General features: G+C 33.2%; 3 protein-coding genes across 6 annotated transcripts in view; 2 read left to right on the top strand and 1 right to left on the bottom strand.

Annotated features, from left to right (window-relative positions):
* The window catches only part of LOC134855605 (uncharacterized), a 101,202-nt gene that overhangs the window by 22,271 nt on the left and 52,922 nt on the right, over positions 1-26,009 (bottom strand). The window lies entirely within an intron of this gene.
* LOC134855606 (snRNA-activating protein complex subunit 3-like) overlaps positions 1-26,009 on the top strand; it is a 495,355-nt gene that overhangs the window by 463,006 nt on the left and 6,340 nt on the right. Inside the window, exons 2-9 of one of the 2 annotated variants that reach the window (XM_063872146.1) lie at positions 4,295-4,436; positions 6,215-6,320; positions 6,869-7,050; positions 18,277-18,432; positions 20,459-20,557; positions 21,244-21,373; positions 23,686-23,782; positions 24,563-24,715. In XM_063872146.1, coding sequence (XP_063728216.1) covers positions 4,304-4,436; positions 6,215-6,320; positions 6,869-7,050; positions 18,277-18,432; positions 20,459-20,557; positions 21,244-21,373; positions 23,686-23,782; positions 24,563-24,715 — 1,056 coding nt within the window. In that variant the 5' untranslated portion in view covers positions 4,295-4,303. Of the gene's footprint in view, positions 1-4,294; positions 4,437-6,186; positions 6,321-6,868; positions 7,051-18,276; positions 18,433-20,458; positions 20,558-21,243; positions 21,374-23,685; positions 23,783-24,562; positions 24,716-26,009 lie in introns of those variants that run through there. The other variant, XM_063872147.1, reaches the window with a different exon arrangement.
* Positions 10,798-16,699, top strand: LOC134855161 (all trans-polyprenyl-diphosphate synthase PDSS1-like). The gene is given in 4 exon segments (XM_063871577.1): positions 10,798-10,899; positions 10,901-11,227; positions 11,230-11,556; positions 16,658-16,699. Coding segments are annotated over 4 exon segments (798 nt in total).

Here is a 26,009-nt window from a genome sequence, read left to right as displayed (position 1 = left end):
CTGTCAAGAAAGCGCTGAATGAATCTTCAAAGTTTTTTTTTTCTTTTTTAAATCTAAGTTTTTCAAAGCTTGAAATTTGATTTTAAAAGTTTTTTCATTGGGAAGGAAGCGCTAAATTAAACTTCGAAAACTTATTTTCCTGGAATAAAACTATACTTTCTACGGCATAACAAAAAGTTTCTCCTGTTATAACACGCTTTCATGCTTTTTGTCCTCGAAATTAGACTAAAAAGCAAAAAATTGAGAACTGAGTTTCCTGACCACTCAGAAAACTTGTTGGATTTTTTTTTCATTTTTCGAATCATGACTGAAAAAGCTGGAAAAAAAATAAGGCACACCCCAAAAACAAAGTTTCTTTTTTTCAGTGCTTGGTGAAACAATAACAAGGCACAAAAAATTCCATGTATCTTAAAGATAGTTTTTTTTTTTTAAAAATCATGCATCTCTATTTATGTTTGCAAGGTTGTTTTGTTTCTCATAACTTGCTTCATCTTCATCTTCAAATTTTCGGATCCGGTTGATAGTTTTTGGCTTAATTTAATATAAAATGAACTGGTATCAAAAATGAAAAAAAAAACTTTTTATTACTTACTTGACTGGTTACAATTTAGAGTGCAGAAATGAGTGATTTAAAGCAAAAAAGCATAAACCGAATAATTTTTTTTTGACTTTGAAATAATAGCAAAATATTTTGAAGGAGATCAGAATTGAAGTTTTATGGTTGGATTTTTATAGATGCTATCAATAATAATTTATAAATAACGCTAGCTTCAAAGGAGGCATCTCAATTGCTCGATATCTTAAAAAATGTTAAGTGAAAATATTTGAACAATGGAAAATATTGATTTTATGGGCTGTATTTGGGTTCATTTTTATCTTAGAGGACAAAAAAAGAACTCAATCTTGCTTAATTTTTTTTTCAGGAAATCAATAATAGAGCTGAGAATTTTTGGCTATCTCAGCGTTTTATTTGTAAATGGCAAATAAGTTTGCCAACGGCAGCAAAGAAGCCATATTGCGCAATATATGTTTTTCTGGTATGCAAAATGAAGATATATAAAAATGCATTTGCAGACTTTTTCCTCTTGTATGTTTTCTTCTCAATGCAAAAAGGCAGTGTTTTTAAACGTGTGTTACGTAAAATAGGTGTTGGACTAAACTGAATATGTTACATGGAATTCTTGCTTATGGAATTGAGATAGGAATAAATTGTGAATTCAGTAGGCTGCGCATAGACGAAAGTTAGTTTGGTCGAAAAAGAAGCTTACGTTTTGAAAAATGAATGAAATTTGTATTGGGCTCAACAGTAGAAAATTTTCAGTTTTTAAAAAAAATTAATTGTACTGAATTGCATGTTCTGAAAAAAAAACGAGATAAAAATTGTCTTTTTTTGTTGTTAACATGTCTCAATTTATTAAGTTTCTTGGTACCCGCTGGAGACGTTCTAATAATTGACTCGAAATAAATTACCATTTTTAAAGTCCAATTTGTGCGAGTTTTCTGGCAAAACTTGTGCAAGTGGTTTTTATTAAATAATCATCTTTCATAATAGACCTCACCAAAGTTAATTTTTATTTTTTTAAAGTGGTATACTCAACTTAGCCATTTAAATACTCCTTAAAAATAGACAGCTGTCTTGAAATTTATTTAAAAAATAATCATTTTCTCACCTGATTTTTATTGTTTTCTCCGGTTCAGCTTATAATTTAACTGTTTGAGATAAAGAATAAAGTTTGTTTCTTTTCGTAGAGCAGATACAAATCTTAAAGAACTACCAATAAATAAAGATGTATAAAAGGTTTTATCTCAGGCAGAAAAATGTTCTAAAGTAAGTTCAGATAGTGATGTAAATAATGCAAAAAAGCAATATGCGGCTTATTAAGATAAAATACTGGAGATTGAATTTCAAAGCTGACTGTGAATTGCATCTGCTTTTTACGACTTCAATAAAATAAAAACTTGGGAACCGAAAAAGCTTATCTTCTGATCGATATATGTTAGTGATGTTGAAATACAGTATAAAAATGAGACTTATATTTCAAAAAGAGAATTAAGCTGCTATGGGTAATCCGTTCTGTCCTCAAGGGATGTCCATTTTTGGATTGAAAAAATGTTAATTAGATTTCTTTGTTGGTTCGCATGCCATAAAATTGACACCAATTTCCGCTGCTTTTGAAATGAACACAGCAGTAAAAAAAAACCGAAAAACCTGAATCAGAGAGTTTGTATGCTTTGATTTTTTTAAACCAGAAAATCAAATGGTTAACTTCATATATGGTGCAAATTTTTCTTGAATCGCTTATGTTCAAATATAAATAGAAGTTTTTTCTCATAACATCAATGGAAAAACAAGAATCGTTTTAGTTTTTGTAGTTAGTTGGTAATTCTTTTGGTTATTGTCATTTTTTGCCTTTCAAAATTAACTAAATGTTGCGTATAAATGTTGTTTTATCAAAGACTACAAACCTTGTAACTATACGACGAAACAATAAGGGCTTTGTCTTCTAATTGAACCATCTAATTCTGACCTGGTCTTTTGCAATGGCTGCTATCTTAAAAATGAAATTTACAATTTTTTAGACTTACCTCAACCTGTGTCGAGTATATATCTTATGTTTTTGCGCGTATTTAGTCCATTAGATTTTCACGGATTAAATCAATTTTTAACTCAGGAAATATTGCTTGTTCATTGTTCGTAAAATTGAGAACCTTTTTGCCCTTTAGGTTTCGGAAATTAAGTGGTAAGAACATCATAAATGGAAAATTGATGTTAAAACCATGGTATAAATAAGCCGAAATGTAAGCTAGCTAATAAACATTACGCAATCGATACTTTCTACAAGTTACATAATACTTATGCAATAATTTTGTGATTACCATTGAATTTATGCAGCTCCAAATCCGGTGACCGCACCGTTCATGGCTTAAGTTATGTAATGGAATTATTTCATTAACTTTTCTCTGGACATTTTTGGGCCCATTTGAGCATTCTCCCCCTTTAATAGCCCAAATGAACAATCCCGCCCCCTAAAATTAAATGGCAAAGTCAAGCAAAAGGCAAAATCTGATTGGCTGCAAAATTGTACTTTTCATCAAGTTAACAATCTCCTTTTTAAATTAGGGGGGAGATTGTTCATTTGGTCCCATTTTTGGCATAGTAAGTTTTCGGTTTGTTTCTAATTCGGCGGACTTCCTCAGACTTAAATTATACTTTAATCCCGCACGCACTTAGTTTAAATCCATAATTCTCAAAAATGTTGGGCAAAACAAGAGAAATGGCGTCTTAATTATATCCGAGAGGAAAATCCATCAAAAGAATGCCATTTTCCCCTCTAAGAACAATCAGTCTGAAAATGTCACCAGGATCAATTTAATTCAAAGCTAGACAAAAACTTTTGTTTTAGCTGTCAAATAGCTTTCAGTGATTTTTTTTTCAAAAATGGTGATAACGTCTTGGGAGCTGATCTACAGTAGGAAATATACAAAACAATATCATTTTTTCCTACAATCATAAAAAATTTTCAATGAAATTTCGAAATTTCTGTTCCGATAATTGATTTCGTCCGAGAATGTTTTGTTAATTAGTTTTGAAAACTTGTAAAAAAAAAGTTGAGGCCAAAATTGATAAAATCAAAAAATCGTTTTAAGTTGTTTTCTAGCAAATTTATCAATTAAATTAATTGCGAGATGTATCTTTTGCTTTGATGACTCGCAATTTTCTAATCCACGAGTAATCAAAACAAAAGATATCTCTCCATTATTTTACTTGATTAGACTTTAATTCATAACTGGTGTTTTAATCTCGATTTTAGATCGCTTTCAAAGAGTTTGAATTACGGGAAAATGAAGTTGAGGATAACACTCATTCTATCGTCTCTATTTAATCAATCTTGTCAAAAAATAATTCAAATTGAATACTCTTTTTCGAAGTCTGATTCGGTTTTAAAAACTAATCTGTTATTGAGAATAAAGGTCAACCAAGTTTTGTTTTCGAAGTTCGCGAATTGGTAATCCTACTTGGCGTCAAAAGTAGTTCAAGTTTGAAAACTCCAATGAATTCAATTTTTTGAATTATCATTATTGATTAAGTCGCTTTGAAGCTTTATTTGAAATTCAGTTAGGTCGATTTATTGATCTGATTTTTCTTTCTGTCAGGTTTTTAAGTTCTGCTTCAAAAAAAATTAAGATGTCAAAGTCAATATTCAGCCCAAAAAGATATTGAAAACGCTCCTAATGAATCAAATTTCAGATTTTTTGAAGTTTGTTTATAGCAAAAAGATTGACCATTGTTTTCAGATTACTGATGGATTTACCCGACTTTCACGAATTGGACTTATTCGACCCCACTGATCCCAGTGTGAACCCAAATTCCGAAAGAATAGAGCTACCAAATTTCAATTCCGCCTTCACAACTTCGACTCAAATATCAAATAATGGTCTCTTTTCCACTCTCCTCGTCTATTTGAGTTTCCATTCTAAAAACCACTGTAGCGAAGTCATAATGCAATGAAATTTTGTATGGCGATCAAATTAAATTTTGTTAACAGATTTATTCTTCATGCCTTACATAGTTTTATCTTGCTTTAAACCATAATAACACGTGAAACAAGGAAGCGGGCAATTAGCAGAATGGTATAAGCGCAGAAAAACAATTAGCTAATCGGTAAAACAGGTACTGAATGACATTAAAAGTGCAACAGCAAACTTTCACTGAAACAAAAAAAAATCTTTTAGAGTGAATGATTTGAAATTTGCAAAAACCATGTGCTTGCTGTGATAGATAGCAACAAATTTGACAGTGTGCCTTGAAATTGAGCTCTAGAAAAAAAAATAGGCAAAAAACCGTAAAAAAGTCCACTACTGGAGAAAAAAATACTGTTTGTTTTGCCCCGAGATCGTTATTTATTGTTTTTTTTTAAATAAAAAATTTACAAAAAATTGCATAAATTTCACAAAATGTTCAAAAAAAGCTAATTTAAAATAACTTTATACAAACTCTGTTTCTTTTTTTGCAAAAAAAAATTTAGCAGCGCAACAAAAGGTTTTCTTAAGCAGCATCTCTCGAAAAATTATATAAAATTTTGAAGAAATTACTGGCACATTCTGGATCAAAAATGTACGACGATTTGAGTTTCTTTAATGTAGGGGTCTCAATGTTTGTGATATTTCAAGTTTTTGATGAATTGAGTCAGGCAAAAATATGCTCAGAACGTGTAGTGTTTACACAAGGAATGAAAAGATTTTATGATCACAAGGTTTGAGAGAAAAACTTTTTGCGTTCTGAAATATATTTGGTTGTGTTACTTTTTTCTCCTGTATATGTCTTTTAGCTACTTTTTTGGAACTAATTTAACTACCTTGATTCATTCAGCTCTGGAAAATCATAATCATTGCTTTTTCAAGGTCAATAAACGAAAAAAACTGAAGGTTCAGCCATAAACATACCGTTGGATTAAAACTTGATTTTCGTGGTTCATTTCAGGCTTAATTTGCTTTCAAGCTTACAAAGAAACTCGAATTTAGTAAAAATTCAAATGTAAAATAGTTGCTGAAATGTGATTAAATTTGCTTTAAAAGCGTTAGTTTGTAAGACTTCACGGTTTTTTCTAACCGTTCTATTTTGAGAAATGATTTGAGCGAAATTTTGATGATGCATTTTCAATGTCGCTCTGTATATTAGAATTGTCAATATTACCAAAGAAATTGATAAATTATCCATAAATTGGGTATATTGATCAGTTTTTTTAGATTCGATCAGAAAGAACTTGATGAAATTACTCAATTAATGTATAAATTAATCAGTTCTTTGATATATTGACAGTTCCAGTAACTGTTTGGATCTTCTTAACAATTGTTACCCCTAATGTGTTTACTAAAAGCAGTAAGTTAAGTAAGTTAGCACTAGAGCGTTGTTTAAAATTCTATTTCTACCGCATTCTGATTGGTCGAAAGCTCGTCTAACTTAATCTACTTAACAAACCCCCCCCCCCCCCCCCCCCGTTTTACTAGATTGGCCGGGTTGTTAAGTTGATCTAAGTGTTTTTATCAATCAGCCCGTATAAATCAATATTTGTCTGTTGTTTTTCTGCTCTTAGACTCTTCTGCTCCTATACCATTCTGCTCAATGAATGGTCAGCGTGAAACAACTAAGAAAAAAATTGAACGTGAATGGAAAGTGGAAAAGAGCCAATCAATGAATATTCGCAATATTCAGAGGTGAACAGAGGTCATGAAATGAGTGCTGGGTTAATCGAGTTCAACGATGATTCTCAAGATGACGATGAAAATATGGGCGATGAATTAGCTGGTGTTGGACAAAGGTTAGTTCAAATAGTTTAACTTACTGTATTTGTTAGAGTATAAAGTATGTATTTAAAAAATCAAAAATCTGAAAATGATCATTTAGGTTTTTTCCAAACCGACTTGGCTTGCAAATTTTCAATACTCGTTTGTGCTCTTAAAAATGACTTTTTTTAAAGCCTATTTGTGCTGATTTTGAAAAATACGAGTTTGAATTATGTTAAAAGAAAAATAACGATTTTTGAGTAATTCAAGTTCAATTCAAATTCATTTAGTAAAAAGAAGACATTTTACAATCCAATTGCAGAAGGCCGAATTATTCATTGATTCATGGGTTTCTTTTGACTCATTTTTTTCTCTCAAAGGTGTTCTATTCTCAATAGAGATATTGTCAAAACAGGTGTTTCCTCAGTTTTTTCCAAAATGTCAATTCATCCGTTTCTAATTTAAACTCCCGTGTCAAACTGTTCAATAATTGGTTGTCCCGCGATTGCAGTTTCACGAAAAAAAAACTATCGCGAGTGAATTATAATTTCGAAAGTGGATTGTACTTTTTTGTTGCTTTCAGCGCAGATTCTAATTTCGACCTTGACCCCAATTATGACTACGCAGCAGAGTACGAGTATGAAGAAGAAGACGAAGTTGAAGGAGGTGTGAACAAAGTGAAGATGGGCTTCTTCTCTGACTGCAAGTGGGTGGGGCCTATAGTTGACATAGCAGCGTGGAGAAGTCAGAACTACCAACTGCTGGGTTAGAAATTTCGGATCAAGTTAATATCCTCCCCCGGGTTAGACCAACTTAACATCCGCCACCCCAGCCTTAAATTTGGATTAAATTTGCTAAGCACTGCTTGTAAAATGCTCGATTCTGGTTGGCCAAAAGGAGGGGAGGATGTTAAATTGGTCCGAAAGTTCATATTAGACTTCATTTAGAATAAAAAATCTCAAATAAAATTTTTTATGTATTTGAAGTCGGTACTCAGGGGCGGATTTAGGGGGGAGCGCGCGCCGAAAAAATGGGATTTTTTGGTCAAAATTTTCCAAAAAGTGCCTAAAAACGCCTTTTTTTGCCCTGTTTTACAAATTTTGCGTGCGGCAGAGAAATTTTGATAAAAACAGGGTCTTTTTAGTGATTTAAGAGAGCTCGGAAAATCAATTAGGTCGACCTAAAAAAAGGTCCGCCCTGAAAATCCCCCCCCCAAGAAAATCCTAGATCCGCCCCTGTCGGTACTCGTGTAGAACTATGGTCTCACCGTTTTGGCTCTTTTCCAGTTTCCCCCCTCTCAAATTCAAATTTGAAAAAATTTTTTAACATTGCCATAATGCAATGAAATTTGGCGTGGTGAAAAAATCGACAACTGTGAACAGATTTGTTCTCCATACTTTACAGTATAGCATCACGCATTTAACCGTAATAACACGTAAAACAAACATAAAACTCGGTATTTTGAAAGGGGGGACTGGAAAGGAGCCACCGTTTTTGATGGGTCCCATTTGAAAAGCTCCTTTAGATAAGCGGTCCCACTAAATCATTTGAAATCTATTTTTGAAGGTCTTCAAGTGGATGAAAACACAGTAAAGCCTGAAAACATTGTTGAACTTAAATTTACCACAAAATGGAATTATCAAAAAATCATTTTTCGGCAAAACTTGAAACAGTTAAAACATCTCGGGCATCATAAAAGTAATGATTTCAAGTAATAATTATCTGTTGATAAGGTGAAAAACCGAAATGGCATATCAGCTGCTTGTTTTAAAAAATGATGTCTTGATAAAAAGAGGTGCTTATTAATTTCCAATGTTTTATAATCTCAGCGAAGAATTTTAATTGTTGTTCAGGTTTTCGAGGAAAGTGACGGAATTTTTGTGCTCGGAGTGTTTTTTTTTCAGACAAAATTCGACTGTCTAAGAAGCCATATCACAAGAGTTCTCAGTTTGTACATGATTCGGTAAATTACAGTGGTTTGAACATAGTCAATTTGAAAATATGGGACAATTAACGCGCGATATATTTCTTTCTACAACGCGTTAGGCTCAGAAATTGTTCCAGATTGAGTTGAGGCAGGCTATTTGTTCTAATTGTTACGCTACTATAAGCGAAGTATACCACTTTGTAACCTGCATAGCTGGTGGAGGGAAAGTTTTTTTAAAATTATTTCAAAATTTTGCTATCTCAGAAAATTTCTCTTTTTTCTATGAAAATTTCAACTAAAATTATATATATTCCATGGACTCTGATACCTCACAATGATACAAGAAATCGTGTTGTTCTAAGAAATTCAATTGAAATATTTACATAAAGTGGTTGTGTATCTCGTTATTTGGTTTTTTATAAGAACGCTTTGAGGCATTGAGTATGATATCATATTGACGCGCTTTCAGCTTGATTTTGAAAACTAAATTGAAGCTATTTTTTCACTCAAGCGATAAGCAGTCGTTATCAAAAAGGAACATAGATTTTTTATTTGTAAACAATTAATCAGATGAGTTGTTAGATGGAGAAATTATGTTTCATTTAGATAACGCTTTTCGAGAACCACTTTTCATTTACATTTGTAATAATATGGATTCTATTAAACTTTCTTTTCAAATTTTTTTGTTCTCAACATTAAAAGTAGGGAGGTACTTTGTATTGGGGTATGTTTTAGTTTTTTTGGTAACAGCGCATATCATGCACCACAAATAATCATCGGAATATGTTGAGTGATATTATCAGTTAAAAGCCTTTTTAGGTGTAATTTGAACATTTAAAAATTTCTAAAAAAAGCATTCTCAGGGTCGAGAAAAATTCGCTTGAAGTTTTTGATTTTTGGTCTAATTTTGAGCGAATAAAGAGCGCGATCAGGCTTGTTCTGTTTTTCAAGCAGTTGAAACTATAAATCATTGGAACGGTTGGAGTGATATATCATATTAAACGTTTTTACAGTCCTGATTCGAACGAAATTAAAAGACTTCAAAAAGTTGTCCCATTGTCGAGAAAAACTGCATCTTTTTTTGAGTTTTAGTACAACTTTGATTTAGTAAAGCGAGTGAGCAGGCTTATTATAGAAATATAATCGTTTAACTTAGGTTTAATTTTTGTAAAATTGTTTTTTTAGCGTCATTTTGGAACTAAAACACTTTAAAAGTTCGAAAACATAGTCAACCAACATTTGGAAAAGTTTCAATGAACCCAAGTAAACAGGAAAAAAAAACACTTGTTTTTTTAAAATCTGAACTGTCGAATTTCCAAGAAAAAAATCGATGGCTTTAAAGCTAATTGAATTCCTAGAGCAATTTATGATTGACACTTTTTTGATAAAATTAATCTTATTTGAGAAAACTGGATGAATAGGTAAAATTTTTGCTTGACTGGGAAATCTGATAATTCAATTTCTTTTTTGCAATTAGAAGTTGATCACGTTTTTGTGGCTTTTCTACTCTCGCTGTTCGATAGTCGAGTTTGCTTTACTTAACTAAGGAAATGAACTGAACTTGAAAATAAATCAAAAGTCTTGGGAGGAAAAAGATGTTAGATTTGATTTTTTCTTTTTGAAAGACTCAAGGAAATGTTTATGGTTTTGCGCTATCATTTAACTGTTTTAATTGGCTTAATTCACAAAGTATGAATTTTTCTTCTGATCTAAGCTTTTTTTATAAATGAACTTCATTTTGGTGTTTCCTGTAATGTCTAAATTTAACACCTATGATTTTGTTGTGTTATATCGGTTTAGTTGCCTCATGACATGTCGTTTGAAGGGCTAATTTTTTTTAAAAAATCTGCTTGTGTTCTAGTGGTATTGGTGAGTTTAATTACTTGTTACAGACATCTTTGGCCCAGATTTTTTTATGACAAGTTTGTTTTTCGGCTCAACTGTCAACTACCTAAGTAATGTCTGCTTAATTAACGCTTGTTAAATGTTGTTTCAATATAGTTGTAACACTACAAATTGCATTTCTCGGCATTTTTCCTCAGGTTGAGCTTCACTCGAGACAAACTCATTTTTTTTCGACTCATTGGCTTTCGTCATGTTTTCTTTCGGCTAGCTGCGTTCTTTTGTTGTATCAAAATTAATTCTCAAGATCTGCTTTTAAGCATCTCGTAGTACTAAAAGTGAACATAACGGGAAAGTATTGACAATAGATAGAATAGGGTAACCGCTGCAAAAAAAGCTTGACTATGCCGTTAAAAATTCATATTAATAAGAAAAATCAGTTGTGTTAATATTGAGTTGTTATATGAGTTGTAGTATGAGAATTTTGCGAAGTATAAAATATCATTTTGGAACACAATTTGCAATTCTTCAGACATTGTTGTTTAGTTTCCCGAAATGCATTGGATCATATGTCAGTTACCAGTTATCTAGAAGAAAAAATAGATGGATTTCAAAGCTACCTTAGTTCACTGAATCATCTGGATAAGTCTTATTTAAATGAAGTCTCCAGGGATGCTTTTCAGGGCAAAGGGAAGTTTTTCAGACGACGTCTAGTGTCCCTTGTGTCTATGTGCTGTAATTCAATGACAATAACTTCCAAAAAAATTAGCCTTCAGCCAAATCAGCTTAAATTGGCTTATATAACCGAAATGATCCATGTCGCTAGTTTGATACACGATGACGTTGGTCGATAACTCTTCAATTCGTAGAAATTGTCCATCTCTAAGGGCTTATTACGGTGAATCGACAGCAGTCTTTGCTGGACGCTTTGTAATCGCTCAAGCGTTAGTTGAGGTGGCTTCTTTGAAGAATATAGTGGTCACTAAATTGTTAAGTCAAGTGACTGAAGATCTGGTTTCGGGAGAATTAATGCAACTAGGAGTGAAAAAGACGTCTGAAGAAAGCTTAACTCATTATCTTGACAAGTCGTACAAAAAAACAGCCAGCTTAATGGCACAATGTTGCAAAGCGTCTAGTATTCTAAATGCCTCTGATTTCTTCGAAAGACATGAAGCGTGTGCTTCCAAATCGGTAAAAACATTGGATTAGCTTTTCAATTAGCCGATGACATCGTTGATTTTGTCGGTGCAGCTTCTAAGTCGGATAAACCGACAAACGCAGATCTTGCCTCTGGTCTCGCTACTGCGCCTGTTTTTTTCGCAGCGTTCGAACGCAATGACCTCAATTTTCTTATTATGCGCCAGTTTGGCGAAAAAGGCGACGTTAAATTAGCCAGAGACTTGACATTAGATTCGTCTGGCGTGCAAGAGACTGAAGTAATGATTCATAATCATATCGAATCTGCACAGCAATTGACTCAAAAATATTTTGGCGACGACCCAGTTAGAACTGAACTCTTAAACCTACAATTCTACCTACAAGATTCTATAATTAATAGAATTAGTAAAGAAAAAATGGAAACTTTGAAGTGAGATAGAAAAACAATTAATGTTGCATAATTTCTGCAAATACAAACCTGATTGTGGCTGGGATAAATTTACAATATTTTTACCCTGCCATAAGCACGTGTATCGCAATCGGGTACTAGACTTTTTCCCCCGTAAACAACTTTGTTTACAGGATGACTGGAATTTGGTCATCTGCATTTTCATTTCTACCCAAGTTTCGCGTCTAATAGCTGTAGCTCAACAACTAATTTAAAGATTTGTCTTGTTTTACAACTGAATTTTTTTAAGATATTTTGATATTTTGTCGGCTTTGTTGATTTCGTCCCAATTTTGGTCGGCTTTCTTGCTGAGTGAATTATTTCTGTATTTTTGGTATACTTTTTGAATACTCTTTTCTTTTTCATGAGGGTAAATGTAGTTCATAGTTTTCTAGTTTTGGCAGGTGCTGAAATTTTCTGTTAGAAAAAAAGTTTTTTTTGAAACTTTCTCTTAGACATTTTTCTAGCATTAAATTTTCAGTTTTTTTTGGATGTTTCGTTTCTGATTTCTTTGTTCTTTAAGTCTGTGGAAGTAGTTTTAGTTTTAATTAGTTCAATGTGATTTAGGTTTGAGCAATTTCTGTTTCAGTGTTTTCGTTTCAAGTTGATGGTTCAGCGTATTGTTTTAATATGTCAGAAAACTTTCGAAAAAATTGATAGTTCTCCCTTAATTTTTTTTGCAAATTTGACTCAACTGTTTTGTATACAAAAAATGTGGCGGAAAGTGTTGCATGGGATCCAGTTGTGTGCAGTATGGCTGAGATTTTTCGAAGAACCAAAGACTTTTTGGGGCAATTGTTTGTAATTTTTGCATTCTTTTTTTTGACATTTTGTTTTTCAATTTCTTTTCTTTCATTTTGATCTTATACTATAGCAAATAGCATATAGGGCCTATTTACCCCCGAGCGTTCCCCTTGAATATGCAATTTATTTGATTGCAATAATTAATTGTTTGTTTTTGATTACATTTAGGAACTTTCGCATTTCATTTTTTGACAGAGTTTGTGACAAGTTTGTTTTTCGACTCAACAGTCAACTACCCAAGTATTGTCTGCTTAGTTACCGCTGGTAAACTTTGTTTGAATATAGTTTTAACACTGCAAGTTGCATTTTTTGGCCAGTTTTCCTCAGGTTGATTTTCACTTGAGTCAAACATACAAATTTTTTTGGTTCATATTGTTGTTTCCATTTTTTTCGACTCATTGGCTTTCGTCATGTTTTTTTTTCGGCTAGCTGCCGTGCTTTTTCAAATCCAACTCTCAATCTTTGCTTTTAATTATCTCATAGTACTAAAAGTGAACATACCGGAAAATATTGACAATAGTATAGAAAAAAGGGGTAACCGGTGCAAAATAGCGAAAAACTAAATCGAGTTGTTATGATAATTTAACGAAGCACAAAATATCCTTTAGGAACACAAATATGAAATTCTACAGATATTGTGATTGAAATTTTCGAAAAGCATTGGATCATAAGTTAGTTACCAGTTAACCAGAAAAAGTAGACGGATTTCAAAGCTACTTTAGTTAACTGAATCATATGGATAAGGCTCATTTAATTGAAATCATCAGGCTGGCTTTTCGGAGCGTATTGAAGTTTTTTAGGACTCGTCTGTTATCTCTTGTATTTATGTGCTGTAATGACAATAAGTTCCACTAATTTTAGCCTTCATCCAAACCAGCTTAAACTTGCTTAAATATGCGATATGATCCATGCCGTTAGTTTGATACACGATGACGTGGTAAATAACTCTTCAGCTCTTAGAAATTGTTCTACTCTGAGCGCTCATTACAGCGTATTGACCGCAGTTTTTGCAGGAAGTTTTGTAATGGCTCAAGCGTCAGTTGAGGTTACGTCTTTAAAGAAAACAGTGGTCACTAAACTGTTAAGTCAAGTAACTGAAGATCTGGTATCGTGAGAGTTAATGCAACTAGGGGTGAAAAAGACGTCTGAAGAAAAGTTGACTCATTATCTGGAGAGGTACAGAAAAACAGCCAGCCTTATGGCAAAAAGTTGCAAAGCGTCTAGTAATCAAAATGTCCCTGATTTCTTCGAAAGGCATGAATTCAGCGAAAAAGGCAACGTTAAATTAGCCAGAGATTTGACATTGGATTCGTAATCATATCGAATCTGCACAAATATTTTGTCAACGACCCAGTTAGAGCTGAACTCTTAAACCTACAAGATACTGTGAGAAATAGAATTAGCAGAGAAACTTTGAAATGAAAGAGAAAAGCAGTTCATTGTTGCATCAACTTTTGCTGTTACAAAACTGATTATGGATGGGATAAGTTTATTATTGTGGCGTCGTCGCGCATCGGTAGTGATGGTGCCCAGCAATCGTGTGAATGCGGGTTCAAATCGCACGTGCACTGCAATTTACATATTGAGCTCTTTTAAGAGAGAAATAGCTTACTTAACCTTAAATAATCACTTAGTATACATCTATAGACTTTCCTTATTGATCCGACCACTGAAAGTGGGGAGGAATTTTGTGTTCGAGTGTTTTAGTTTTTTAATACTTTTTGTTTTCCACGTAAAATCAGGTATATAAATCAGCAAGACTGCTCGTACATCAGGGCAAAGCCCTCAATGTTCCGAATGTCCCCTAATTTATATCAAATAGTTTTTGAGAAAAGGAAATATTGAAAATCTATAAATTTTGGACAATTTTTTGCGTAAATTTTCAAGCTGTACAAAATTAATACGATCGATTAACTAGCCTCATTTCATTTTGGAATGATTTTGTTGTGCGGGATAATTCGCCAGGAATAAATAATTCGCGTTACGTTCTCAGCATTATAAACAAATTCTTCAAAGTGCGCATAATTTAGTCCCGAAAATTGCCAATTTGGCAATTTTCAAACCCCCAATACTTTATTAAAAAATTGGAGCTATAACATCGTTTCAAATTTGAACTCAGGAAGTCAATATCTTCAACGAGGTATGAAATTTTTTTTGTTGAAAACTGTTGTTTCGTTCGGAGAAAATTGACTGAATAAATAAAACCACACCGAGCTTAAATATTCCGTTTTCTTCAAAAGTCGGAACAATAATCGACGGAAGGGGTCGAGTGATATATCATATTGAATCCTTTGCAGTCGAGATTCGAACCCTATTAAAAATTCCAAAAATCTTGAGAACAACCGGTCACAGGTTTTTGATTTTTGGTTTAGTTTCGAGCGTTTTTTTATTATTTGAGTAATTTTTGACAAAATTCGTTGTCGTTTCTTTGCATATTCTACTCTTACTATCAATTGTAATTTTTTTTAGGCTTTCGTTCAGATTCGCTCAAAGCCTAACAACCCTTGCACAGCCGGCTATCCTTGTTTTCTTACGTTTGTTGTTAATTTACGAACTAGGATTTGGGATAGTTTCAATTTTCTTTTCTTTTGAATTTATTCACCTTCGGCTTTTTATAGTGTTTTGACTAATACTATACTTTCTTCCAATCGTGTCGATCGATGAGCGAATAAATTTCTTGTGCTTGTGTGTTTTTTGAGGAGAAAGCATTTTTTTCTGAAAACCTTTATTTTTGGCTAAACAGGTGTCTCGATAACTATTTTCGGCTCTGTTACCACTTCGTTATCCTTGCGGACTAGACTTTTCTCCCGTAAACAACTTTGTTTTCAGAATGTTTTTTTTAAGTAGGAATGGTAAATATCACTTATGGCACTCTCAAAATCTTGAAGTTCAAATGTAACTACTATCATTTAAGTTGTAATTAGCTAAAGACTGTTTCAGGTTGTAATTAGTTTTTATGATTTTTTTTCGGCTTCATGGTTTTCGTCCTAGTTTCTGTTGGTTCATTGTCCGTTTATTTTTAAACAAGTATTTTTTTTTTATTGGCTGACTTTTTAAAGCATGGGTTTTGTTCTAATTTAAACAGTTTTTTCTTATAACTCAAAGTTCAGTAATTTGTAAATTTACCAAGTATGATTTTGCGTGATTTTTTCTACATTTTTTTATTTTTCAAACTTTCAAAACAATTTGTTTTTTCGGCTTAGTCAAATTTTATTGCGCAGTTTTGAGGGCAAACTAGATTACTGTATATTTCTGTGCTGAAGTATGGATGGGTCATAAAAACTTTTATAACTTCATGAAATTTTGTATGACGAAATTGAATAACAGAAAAAAGAGCTTTTTGAGAAAAGTTTTGAAAAAAGCGCTGTTGCTGGCTCCAGTCGATTCAAGCAACGATTTTTTTATCTCATTGCTGAAATATTGGTTATTAGAAAGCTGTGAATAAAAACAATAGAAAGCAATTATTGGCGTTGTAACAAAAGACGTTTACCCTAAAGATATAGATCTAAAGACATGAAGACGTTATTGTGAAACTTTTTATGAAATTATATTTTATAAGATGGGTTCATTGATGAAATGATCTGATTACTTACCTTATAAAGTCAGTGAGTTTAAGATTTTGTAATTTACAGTACAGTGTTTATTTATAGAAGGAGATCGTTTTTTTTCTTAATGATGAAATATAAATTGCAATTCCAGAGGGACATTATGATTCAATTACGGATATAAAAATGTCAAATTAGGGAAAATGGAGTTTCAATTTATTTTGACTATCAATAGCATCTTAGTCAGTGAATCAAATTGAAAAGGTGAATTAGATTGACTGAGATTCTGAGACTGAATTGAATTCAATTAGCTAGTGATAGTGAATTCAACAATCAAAAGAAAAGGTCAACTAAAAGGAAGCGTTTTGTATCTTACTGTTTTTCTTGATAAAAAAGGAAGTTTGATTATTCTCAGTTTGTTTTTCCCGATGACGAACGAAAAAAAAAAGAAATTAACAAAAGACTAATGAGGTTTTTTCACGCGTTTTAGGTACTTAAAACAAAGTTCAAAAGGTTCAAAATTGGTATTATCTTAAAGCTGTTTTCATTCGTGATTCGGATATTTAAATTGTATAAAAAGTTATGTTTTTTTTTGCTGCCTATTGATTCCATTTTAAAGTTATGATTTTGATACCCTATTTAATTTAGCCTCTGAGCCTCAAACAGGGGGCTATTCTCATAGGCGAATGACTGAACGCGCGCAAATTCTCAACCAATCAGCGCCCTTTAAATTGTCCAAGACTCTGATTTTATTGCTTATTTCGTTTGAATTGTTGAATGCTGAGCTCTGATTGGTTGACAAAACTTTCGCGCATTCGGTCCTTCGTGTATGAGGAATTAATTCCATACCTCATACAAAGTCGGTTAAAACAGAGACACAATCTTCTCTTTCTAAATCTGTACCAGATCACATGCATAGTGTCTGTAACAACAGTGAGATGTTTAGAACCAACGTTGAAAAAAAAACGTTTTTGAAACTGCTTTGTTCTAAAAGGTTGAAGTGATCTATGAGAGTATCTAAATTGTAGTTTTTTTCAAGGCAGACGCCATGTACTGTGCTGATTTAAATTAACCGGACAAAACGCGTTAAACTTGAAATTTAAAACCCGTTTTTCTCAAATTGGGTTGAGTTTAGGTAAAAACTTATGAAGACAAAACTTGCTTAAAATTTTAGCAGAAGTAATATGGTGTAATTTGTTTTGCGAAATTCGGGCCCAAAATCTTACCCCGAAAATGGGTCATTTTGGCTTTTCTTAGTTAACCAAAAATTACGCCGAAAATACCCAGTCGATCACAGACATAATTGTATCAAAGTGAGTCCCTTACGTAGCCCAACAAACTTTGAGAAGGGTATAATCTCCAAAATATTGTATAATTTAATTTATTTTTGTTTGAGACAAAAAAGGTCGTTTTTACTTTATAAAATACCAATTTTTTATTTAAAAACAATTTTTAAACAATTTGCAATTTTTTTTGGAGATTATACCCTTCTTAAAGTTTGTTGGGCTATGTAAGGGGCTCACTTTGATATAATTATGTCTGTGATCGACCGGGTATTTTCGTCGTAATTTTTGATTAACTAAAAAAAGCCAAAATGTCTCATTTTTGGGGTAAAATTTCGGGCCCGAATTTCACAAAACAAATTAGACCATATTACTTCTGCTAAATTTTTAAGCAAGTTTTGTCTTCATAAGTTTTCACCTAAAATCAACCCAATTTGAGAAAAATACGTTTTAAATTTCAAGTTAAACGCGTTTTGTCCGGTTAATTTAAATCAGCACTGTATTACCAAGAGCATTTGCAAACAACTGTAAACTCTAAACTCTAAAAGTAACTGTTTTGTTTTCGTCAAGTGTTTTTTTGCAAAACATTGGAGTTTTGTTTTCCAATACTAGCAGAATTTATGGATCCCGATAAACTCATTAATAATAATAATAATTCAGAAAAACAAATTGTATTGAGGCACAAAATATACAAAATTTTCTATAAATGAAACTTAAGTACACTTAGTATTGACTGTGAGATCACCAATGGATATTCAGAATTGTTTTCAGATCCGTATTTCAACTACTAGTAGACTCGTTCGACCTCAAATTGACCTTTTTGACCCCGATAAATTTTTTTGGTCTCGAATTGACCTGTTTTGACCCCGATAAATTTTTTTGGTCTCTAATTGACCTGTTTTGACCCCCGATAAATTTTTTGGTCTCGAATTGACCTGTTTTGACCCCGATAAAATCTTTCGACCTCGATTTGACCCCTTCTAGGCGATGAATACATGGACAGATCTCTCCCCAAAATAGATGCGTGTATGGTGTCTCGTGCTCTGCAAATCAGTGCAGCCATAGCTGATGAACTCATCAGCGTCTGTGACTCAAAACAACTTCAGTGTCAGACACAGCCGGAAAATCTACCCGATAAAAGTAAGTGGGTCTTTTTTTTGGGTGATATATTTCAATAAGTGGTCATTTTGAGTATAGTGCATGTATTAAATTTGAGAACTCTAATGCATAATATAGTCATTTCATTTTCAATCAATTGTACTACTACTAAAATAGTTCTGTAAATACAATTCTCTGCCAAATGAAATAGTATTAAAAAGCTCAAATTGTACACTTCTTTTGCCATAAAGTTTGGCTTATGCAATAAATTTTAAATAATGTGCGAAGTATAACAAAAAGCAATCCAGCTATTCAAATTGAACCTACCACCTATTGTAATTTATTACCCTTTTTTGAAAAAAATTTTTGTCTAATTGCGCAAAAATCAAATCTTTAGAATTTGAGTATTTGATTTTTGCTTTTCAGCATATTTTCAAGCAATCTGGTGCGTTTTCAGCCAATCAGATTCGAGCATTATCTTTTCTTGTCTGACTGTCAGATCAGGCACAATTTTGCTTGAATTTGATTGGTTTAAAATTAATTCTTTGCTGAAATGCGATTTGATTTTTTTTCAATTGGTCGCTTATGATGGAGGGACCGAATGTTTGAAATTTATTTTCAGTTATTTTTAAGTGAATCAATATTTTCTCTGCATTTTTATGTTTTCTTTGTAACAACTTGAGATACACGGCTGAGTTTTTAACATATGGTTGTTGAACCCAGCCAAAAGAAATTGAAGGGATTTCAAAAGCCGAAAAGTTACGTTTTAAAGATTTTTTAGCCGTCTTTAAAACCAGTAATGTCCAGTTGAAAAATATTTAACCTTATTTTTCAACCATTAACCAATTAAAATATTTTTAATCAATAAGTTTTTTGACTACTCCTTATATAATTTTCCATTAAAATTTGAAAAACATGTTCAATTAAAAAATATTAACACAAGCGAGAGTGGGAGCATTTTGTTTTTTAGCGCAATCTTTTTTCAAAAAATAGTTGCACGTTTTTGCTCCAAAGTTCTGTCAAAGCGCTTTCTGTTAAATAAACTATGCTTTGAGAATGAGAATCCAAATCTGGTTAAGAGGTTTAAACAAGTGGTCCTCGGCCGGTACACGTATTAAACGAGTCTCGGAGAATTTTTAAAAATTATATCGGTTACATCAGTTTAAATAGTTTCACTGGTATTGTATCAAAATTTCAATGCTGAAATGCAGGAATTGGCAGAAAATTGACAGAATTAATTTTTGATGAAAAGTTTCGATCGTTTCATAGGCTGAAAACTGAAATTAACAAGTGTTTTGTGCCGTGACTGTACGTGGAATAAGATATCATTCATGAGGAAAAATATGGACATGTTCTGTCAAAAATGTGTATTTTTTGGCCGTTTAATCATTTCTGGGTGCAGAAATGTCCAAGCAAGTCATAAACCGCGGTCCGTGCAATTTTTTTTTAGTTTTTACTAACGGATTTGGACACCTTGTTCGACTAATCCTCCCGGGTTGACTATCCTTCCAAATATTCCCCTATCTCACAATTTTTTTAAAGAACTGTAGGAAATTTCCACTATCTTACAACTTTCTTGTACGAAAAGTTCTAAGATAGCGACTTTTGGTTAACCATGGTTTATATTTATAACGGAGGATTAAGAGACAAATAAGCGAAAATAGCCAAAACCTCTCAAAAGGTGCAAAAATAATTCAAAGAATTAATCCCCCTCTTCGAGAAAATCGTAGATTCACCCTCTAGATCCCCAGAGCACTTATGCACTAAAAGTATTGCTTGTTTTATGGAATTTGAAATTGCCTTCAATAAAAATTTCTTGGTCGCAATAAAGACAAATGATCCTGTTTTCTATAATGGAAGGGCTAAAATTGTCTCAATAAATATAGCGACCAGAGAGCTAATTGAAAACACAATTAACATAGAAACAGAGAATAAATTTAAGTTAAAAATCGCCAGCTCATATATAAAATGAATCAATTAACTGTCGGATTAATTCTTTTTTTATCTTAATTAAAAAATAACACAATGACCTTGAAAGTTGAACTTTGATGTGTTTTTTTTTGTTCAGTCACGAAAGAGGAGAAAGTTCAGCTGCTAGAACAGATGATGAGTGAAAAGGGAATTGAGCTGAACACTTTGAAGATGCGCAAACACAGAATAGCTAGAGGTCAGTCAGAGAATTAATCGAAGTTTTCATCAATTTAACGCAGTTTCACTTAATTACGCAAATGGAACTGACAAAGCGTGTTTACATGCCAGCTTCGTCCAATCAAAGTCGCCCATTTCATTTCAAAGATTTAATTTACAGTTGTTGCGTTAATTAAACAGCTTGATCAATTAATACATATTATGCTTCAAAGAGTTTGCGTATGACGCCGGAGGTCCGTTTTTCGAATCCCGTAGTGTCCGTAGTGCATTTTTAAATCCCATATTTTTTCTGAACTTTGACACTTATTGCCGTTTTTATATTGTTTATGTATTTTTTTGTCGGCGACTACTAGCATATATGAGGTATTTGTTCATTTAAAATTGTGAAGTAAACTAGAATGATTTTGTTTTATTTCATTATTCAAAGTAAAATCTGATTTTTTTTGCTCTCATCAACACTATTGGCATGAAAGCAAGCATGAATGATGGCGTTTGTTTATTTTACCCATTTTTTAATCCTTGAATCTGTTGGTGTTGAATTCGACCTCTGGGGCTTAAAACATGTAAAAAGACATCACCGAATTAGACTCGGTTGCAAAATAACTATTTTATCAGCCTTGTATTTTAGAATTGGGCTCCGTAATAACAAGCTAGTTCAGAAGCAGCATGATTTCCCTTATCTTAACTGCTTCTTTTTTATTTCAGGCGCGTATCTGACCCGAGATGATGCAGCATACCCAGTGAAGTTTTTTTCCACCTCTCATATGAATAAAGAGAAGGAAAAAGAAAGAGCGAAGAAACAAAAGAACAATCCACATGCCAAAATACCAAACGGGTAACTCAGTATTACTGTGATTCGGGTTACGTTAGACTATTTATCCATTACGGAAATAAATGACATCCGAATTGTTCTGATTGTAAAAACAGCGCGGTGTTTTCCCTTAAAAACACCTTCAGACACTTTTTGGTTCTAAATTAAATTGGAAAAAAGGAAAGCTCATTCTTTTAATCATCCTTCTTGTCAAGCTGGCAAGACAATATTTTTTCAATTATAGTAACAGCCAATTAAATGTAAACGCTGAGCTATTAAATTTGTTTTTGACATGTTTGCTGAATTTTTTCGCGGCAAAACAACACTAAGTGTGGTTTAAGGAATATGCTAAGCCACAATTTAACAAGAGTAGCCTGTTGTTTTGCATGAAGCACAGAAAGTTCCGACCAAATTCATTTAACAAAAAAACATTTAAAAAAATCAATTTTCTGATGATTCTGACACTTTTTGTTGTGGGAAAAAAATAGAAAAAAAAATAAACTGAAACCTTTACGAGGTCGAACTGTGCACAGTATAGGCATAAAATTTAGTGTATGTATGTCTCTGGAATCTAGAGACAAGTCTTTAAACATCTTTAAAATTTTTGTCGGAACGATCAAAGAAAACGAAAGATCAAAGAAAGTGTTCTTGTTGCGGATTTCGCATTCAGTTCACAAAATTCACAGTATGGCCTCGTAATGAAACTTATAAAGATAAGAGTTTCTCCTCACTTTCAGTGGACAGAACAATGATCAATTTAGGAAAAATGATTTAGAAATTGGGAATACTCGAAGTGGAAATAGTTGATTCAGTTTTGGATTGATTTATCCATGTTTTTAGCCACAAGTTAGTCTGAATACTAAAAATGCAGACCAGTTTTTCCAGACGCCGATGGGAGTTTTAGAAACGTCTTTTCGGAATACGAATTAACACTGGAGGGGCTGAACATGATAACGAACTCTGCTTTTCAGAACGTTTTGATGGGCTCTTTTCCACTTTCCCCCACATTTGAAATTGAATTTTGAAAATCCATTTTAATCGGTCATAATCAGGGCTCGGAAAAATTGCGCCAAATTTTGCCAAAAATTGAGCAATTGTGTCATATTGCGTTCTGTTTGCGGCTAAAATCTACGAGAAAAACAATACAAATGTCTGAAAATTTTTATACCTTCAGCTAAAGGCTGACGTTTCTGCAGTGCATCAATGGTCGAGGGTAGGAAATCAAAACTTCCTGCTATAAAAGCTAGCTCGGCCGCAACAATTTGCTGCAGAACTGTGAGTTATGCCATATATTTCGTTTAATTCTTGTAGAATGAGTGAAAATTGCGTTATTTCAAACATTGCGTCTCGGAGAAAAAACAAGCAAAAATTGCGTTTGCTATAGCGTTATTGCAAACGCAATTTATCCGGGCCCTAGTCGTAATCCAATAAATTTTGGCATGGTGAAGGAACTAACTATATTGTGAACAAATTTGTTGTTCATACCTCAATTCGTAACAGCATGCATTTAGGCCATAATAATACGTAACACAACTAAGAAAATAGAAATCTGGCAATGTTGGGGGAGGGGGTGGAAAAGAGCATTTTAATGGTAATTTAAAGGTTGGCTGTATCAAAATTTGCGTCAATGTGTTCAATATTGAAATGAATTTTGATATTAATCAAAAAAGCGGTAATCTTTGGTACTAACTGTGTGATGATTGGACAAATGTTTACAATTGGACTTGGAAAGATTATGAAATACAAATAAAATTTGACTGTTTAAAGGTTTAAGTGCGCTTCAGTCTTCATCCGCAGGCTAATTTTTTTGGTCTCATCCGCAGTATAATTTTTTCGTGCGCTTCAGTCTTCATCCGCAGTATAATTTTTCCGGAATCTTTCAGGTAATCTATTACATACTGCAATTAGCGTTGCCGAAAACGTTGAAATAAATTTATGTTTTTTTAGTTGCAAGACATTTTTATCTATGTTTATTCTTCGATTTTTTTTCTATGCTTATTCTTCTAATGTTTTCATCTATGTTCACGCGGATTTAGGATTTTTGAGGGGGGGTGGCTTATTTTCAAAAAAAAAATTAAAAATTTGTCGACCTTTTTTTTTAGGTCGACCAAATTGGCACGCGCTCCCCCCTCAAAGTAAGTATATATTGGTGCCAAAGGCGCCTTTAGAAAAGTTTTAGGGTCATTCAGCCAATAATGGATATCTAAAATAGTACAAAGGAAGGACCCTTTGGGTCGGCAGGGGGTCGAATACCTGAAAGGAGGAGGCGTCCGCCCTCCCCCCTCTCTAAATCCGGTACTGCCTGTTTATTCTTCTTATGTTTTATCTGTTTCCAGGATTGAGGGCCCCGAGGCGGTGTTGACTATTGTGGTGTTGCGAGTGGACTCCCCCTACCCCGAGATGTTCCGGTGCAAAGTGTCCCACGAAATAGAAGTGAGCATCATTTCAGTTTTTATGACTCCAACTTTGTTTTTCTTAAACAACTTCGTGATTCATGTCCGAAAGAATTTTTACTACTATCAAATTGCAGACCTAAATATCGTTTTTTTTCTAAGGTGTTTTTAAACCTCTAGCATATCAATCGCTCTATGAATAAATAAAATTATGTTGTTAACTAATCAACCTGACGATCACGAAGCAGTTCAAAATATAAGCAGCGAGGCTAGTGTCAATTGTGAGTGAAAAAAACGCGGTTCTTAATCAGAAAAGTTTTGAAAATAAATAGTAAAAAAGAATTTCTGTAAAACCACTTTTTCAAAAGCCTTACGTGCGGAAAAAGTATTGGAGAAAAGTTATTATTATTGAATTCTCGCAAAATAAGTTTGGTCCGCTGGAAAAAACGAAATAATTAAATGAATGGTTAAGTAATTTTTATAATATCGTATCGGATTTTTTGTCGTTTCGAGTTGGTTCCGATTAGGTTCTAACTCATAGACTAATTTCAGATTGAGTCCACCATCTGTTTGGTCAAATGATCTAGATTTTAAACTTTTTTTGTAAGACTCCGGTCCTGCTCAATGCAAGACCAACCGTTGTGGGGTGGGGGGATGGGGTGATGTTTCTCATTTCCCACCTTGAGGAGACGGATGACACTGGGACCCCTCCAATCCTGACCCAAGCGGGATTTGAACGCATGACTATATTTTAAACTCGTCTACTCCGAACCAGTCGCTGTAATCTAGTTATAAATTGCCTGTCTGAATTCTATTTTAGGTGCTGAGCAGTCAAAGATTGTCTTCACTGCGGGACTTTTTCCCCTGCTCTTTAGACCACACGCACTTTGGAGAGTTCAGCTCCAGAATCAACACATACAACAGAGCACCTACTTACAAATCTAAGTTCCCAAGTGGATGTTTCTTCATAGAGGCAAGTTGAGTAAATTTAAGACGTTTCACCAGAAAATTTCAGTTCTGATTAAGAGTCGATGAACGTAGTGAAGACTCTTATATAGGTCTTGGTGTTTATTTTTTTTGTTTCAGGAAGATGTCATTTTATTTTTCACGCTGGAATTTGATTTTTCGCGGTTTGTCTTTTGATTTTCTTAAGTTCAACTCATTTCCTTTGTTGAAAGGAAGGCAAACTCCATTATCAAACAGCAAAAGTCTAAAAGTCACGAAAACGTGATATACTTCTAGTTTCAAAAGTGAAATTTAGATTTTCAGATATCCCAGCGAAATAAAAAATATACTTGCTGATCCAGTTGCTTCATCAGCAAAAGCTTGCTGATCCAAGAGCTTAAAGGCCATAGCTTTGTTCTTTGAATTTCGTAAGTTGAAGTGTTTTTTTAAAAACTAGTCATGCGTTTTTTTCTAATTCCTTGCGTTGATTGACTTTTTAGCAACTGTTTGTTGGCTATGTCCTTACCACAGTTAATACTGAAAATAAATTAAAAAAACTGAATCGTAAAATTTTTTTTTAATGAAATGATTTTTCATAATGTACTTGAGATTTTATAGGTTTTTACACAAGCATAGCTTGTGTTATAGTATGAATTTTCTTTTTTTTTCAACCTATGTCGCAAATATTTTTGCGATGCAATTGTTGCTACAAAATGTTCATTTGAAAGTGTTCATTTTGATCCAGCTATTAAGTACAGCCAATGCTATAGATATTAACACAGACTACTATATATCACAAATAGCACTTTAGCTTCAAGGTATCATGACTCACTCTGTAGCGTAGAGGTAGGGAAGGAGACCAGCAGCAAAATAAGAGGGTTCCAACCTGGGCAGGATCGGATTTTTTGATGAACTTTTTTGTATGCTAGTTAAAATGCGTCCGCTTTAGAATTGAGGCATGTTATTTGGTAAATTTCTTTTCAAATTGACTGGTACTGCTAATGTGTCATAATTGACTTGCGTCACTTAGCAATTATGTAGACTCATAATTAGCGTGCGTCACTTAAGAAATTTTGCAGACTCAAAATTTTACTCATTCGGTTTTTTCCGGTAGCGTTGTCGGTCATAGTTTTGCTTGTGTATGCGAAGTGCAACTTCACCTCTGTGTCAAATGTTTTTTCTCGACTCAGGAAGTTTTTTGAAATTTGTAATGAAGTTTTACAAGATCTTGTTGAAAAATCTTGTTTTTTTAATGTTCCGACCATTGAAAATGGGGGGGGGGGAACTTTGTAGTAGGGTGTGTTTTAGTTTTTTCCAAGCAA

The sequence above is a fragment of the Symsagittifera roscoffensis genome, chromosome 10 (genome assembly GCF_963678635.1).
Source record: "Symsagittifera roscoffensis chromosome 10, txSymRosc1.1, whole genome shotgun sequence".
Lineage (NCBI taxonomy): Eukaryota > Metazoa > Xenacoelomorpha > Acoela > Convolutidae > Symsagittifera > Symsagittifera roscoffensis.
Note: the sequence above shows the minus strand (reverse complement) of the source record. Positions and strands in the feature narration are given on the sequence as shown.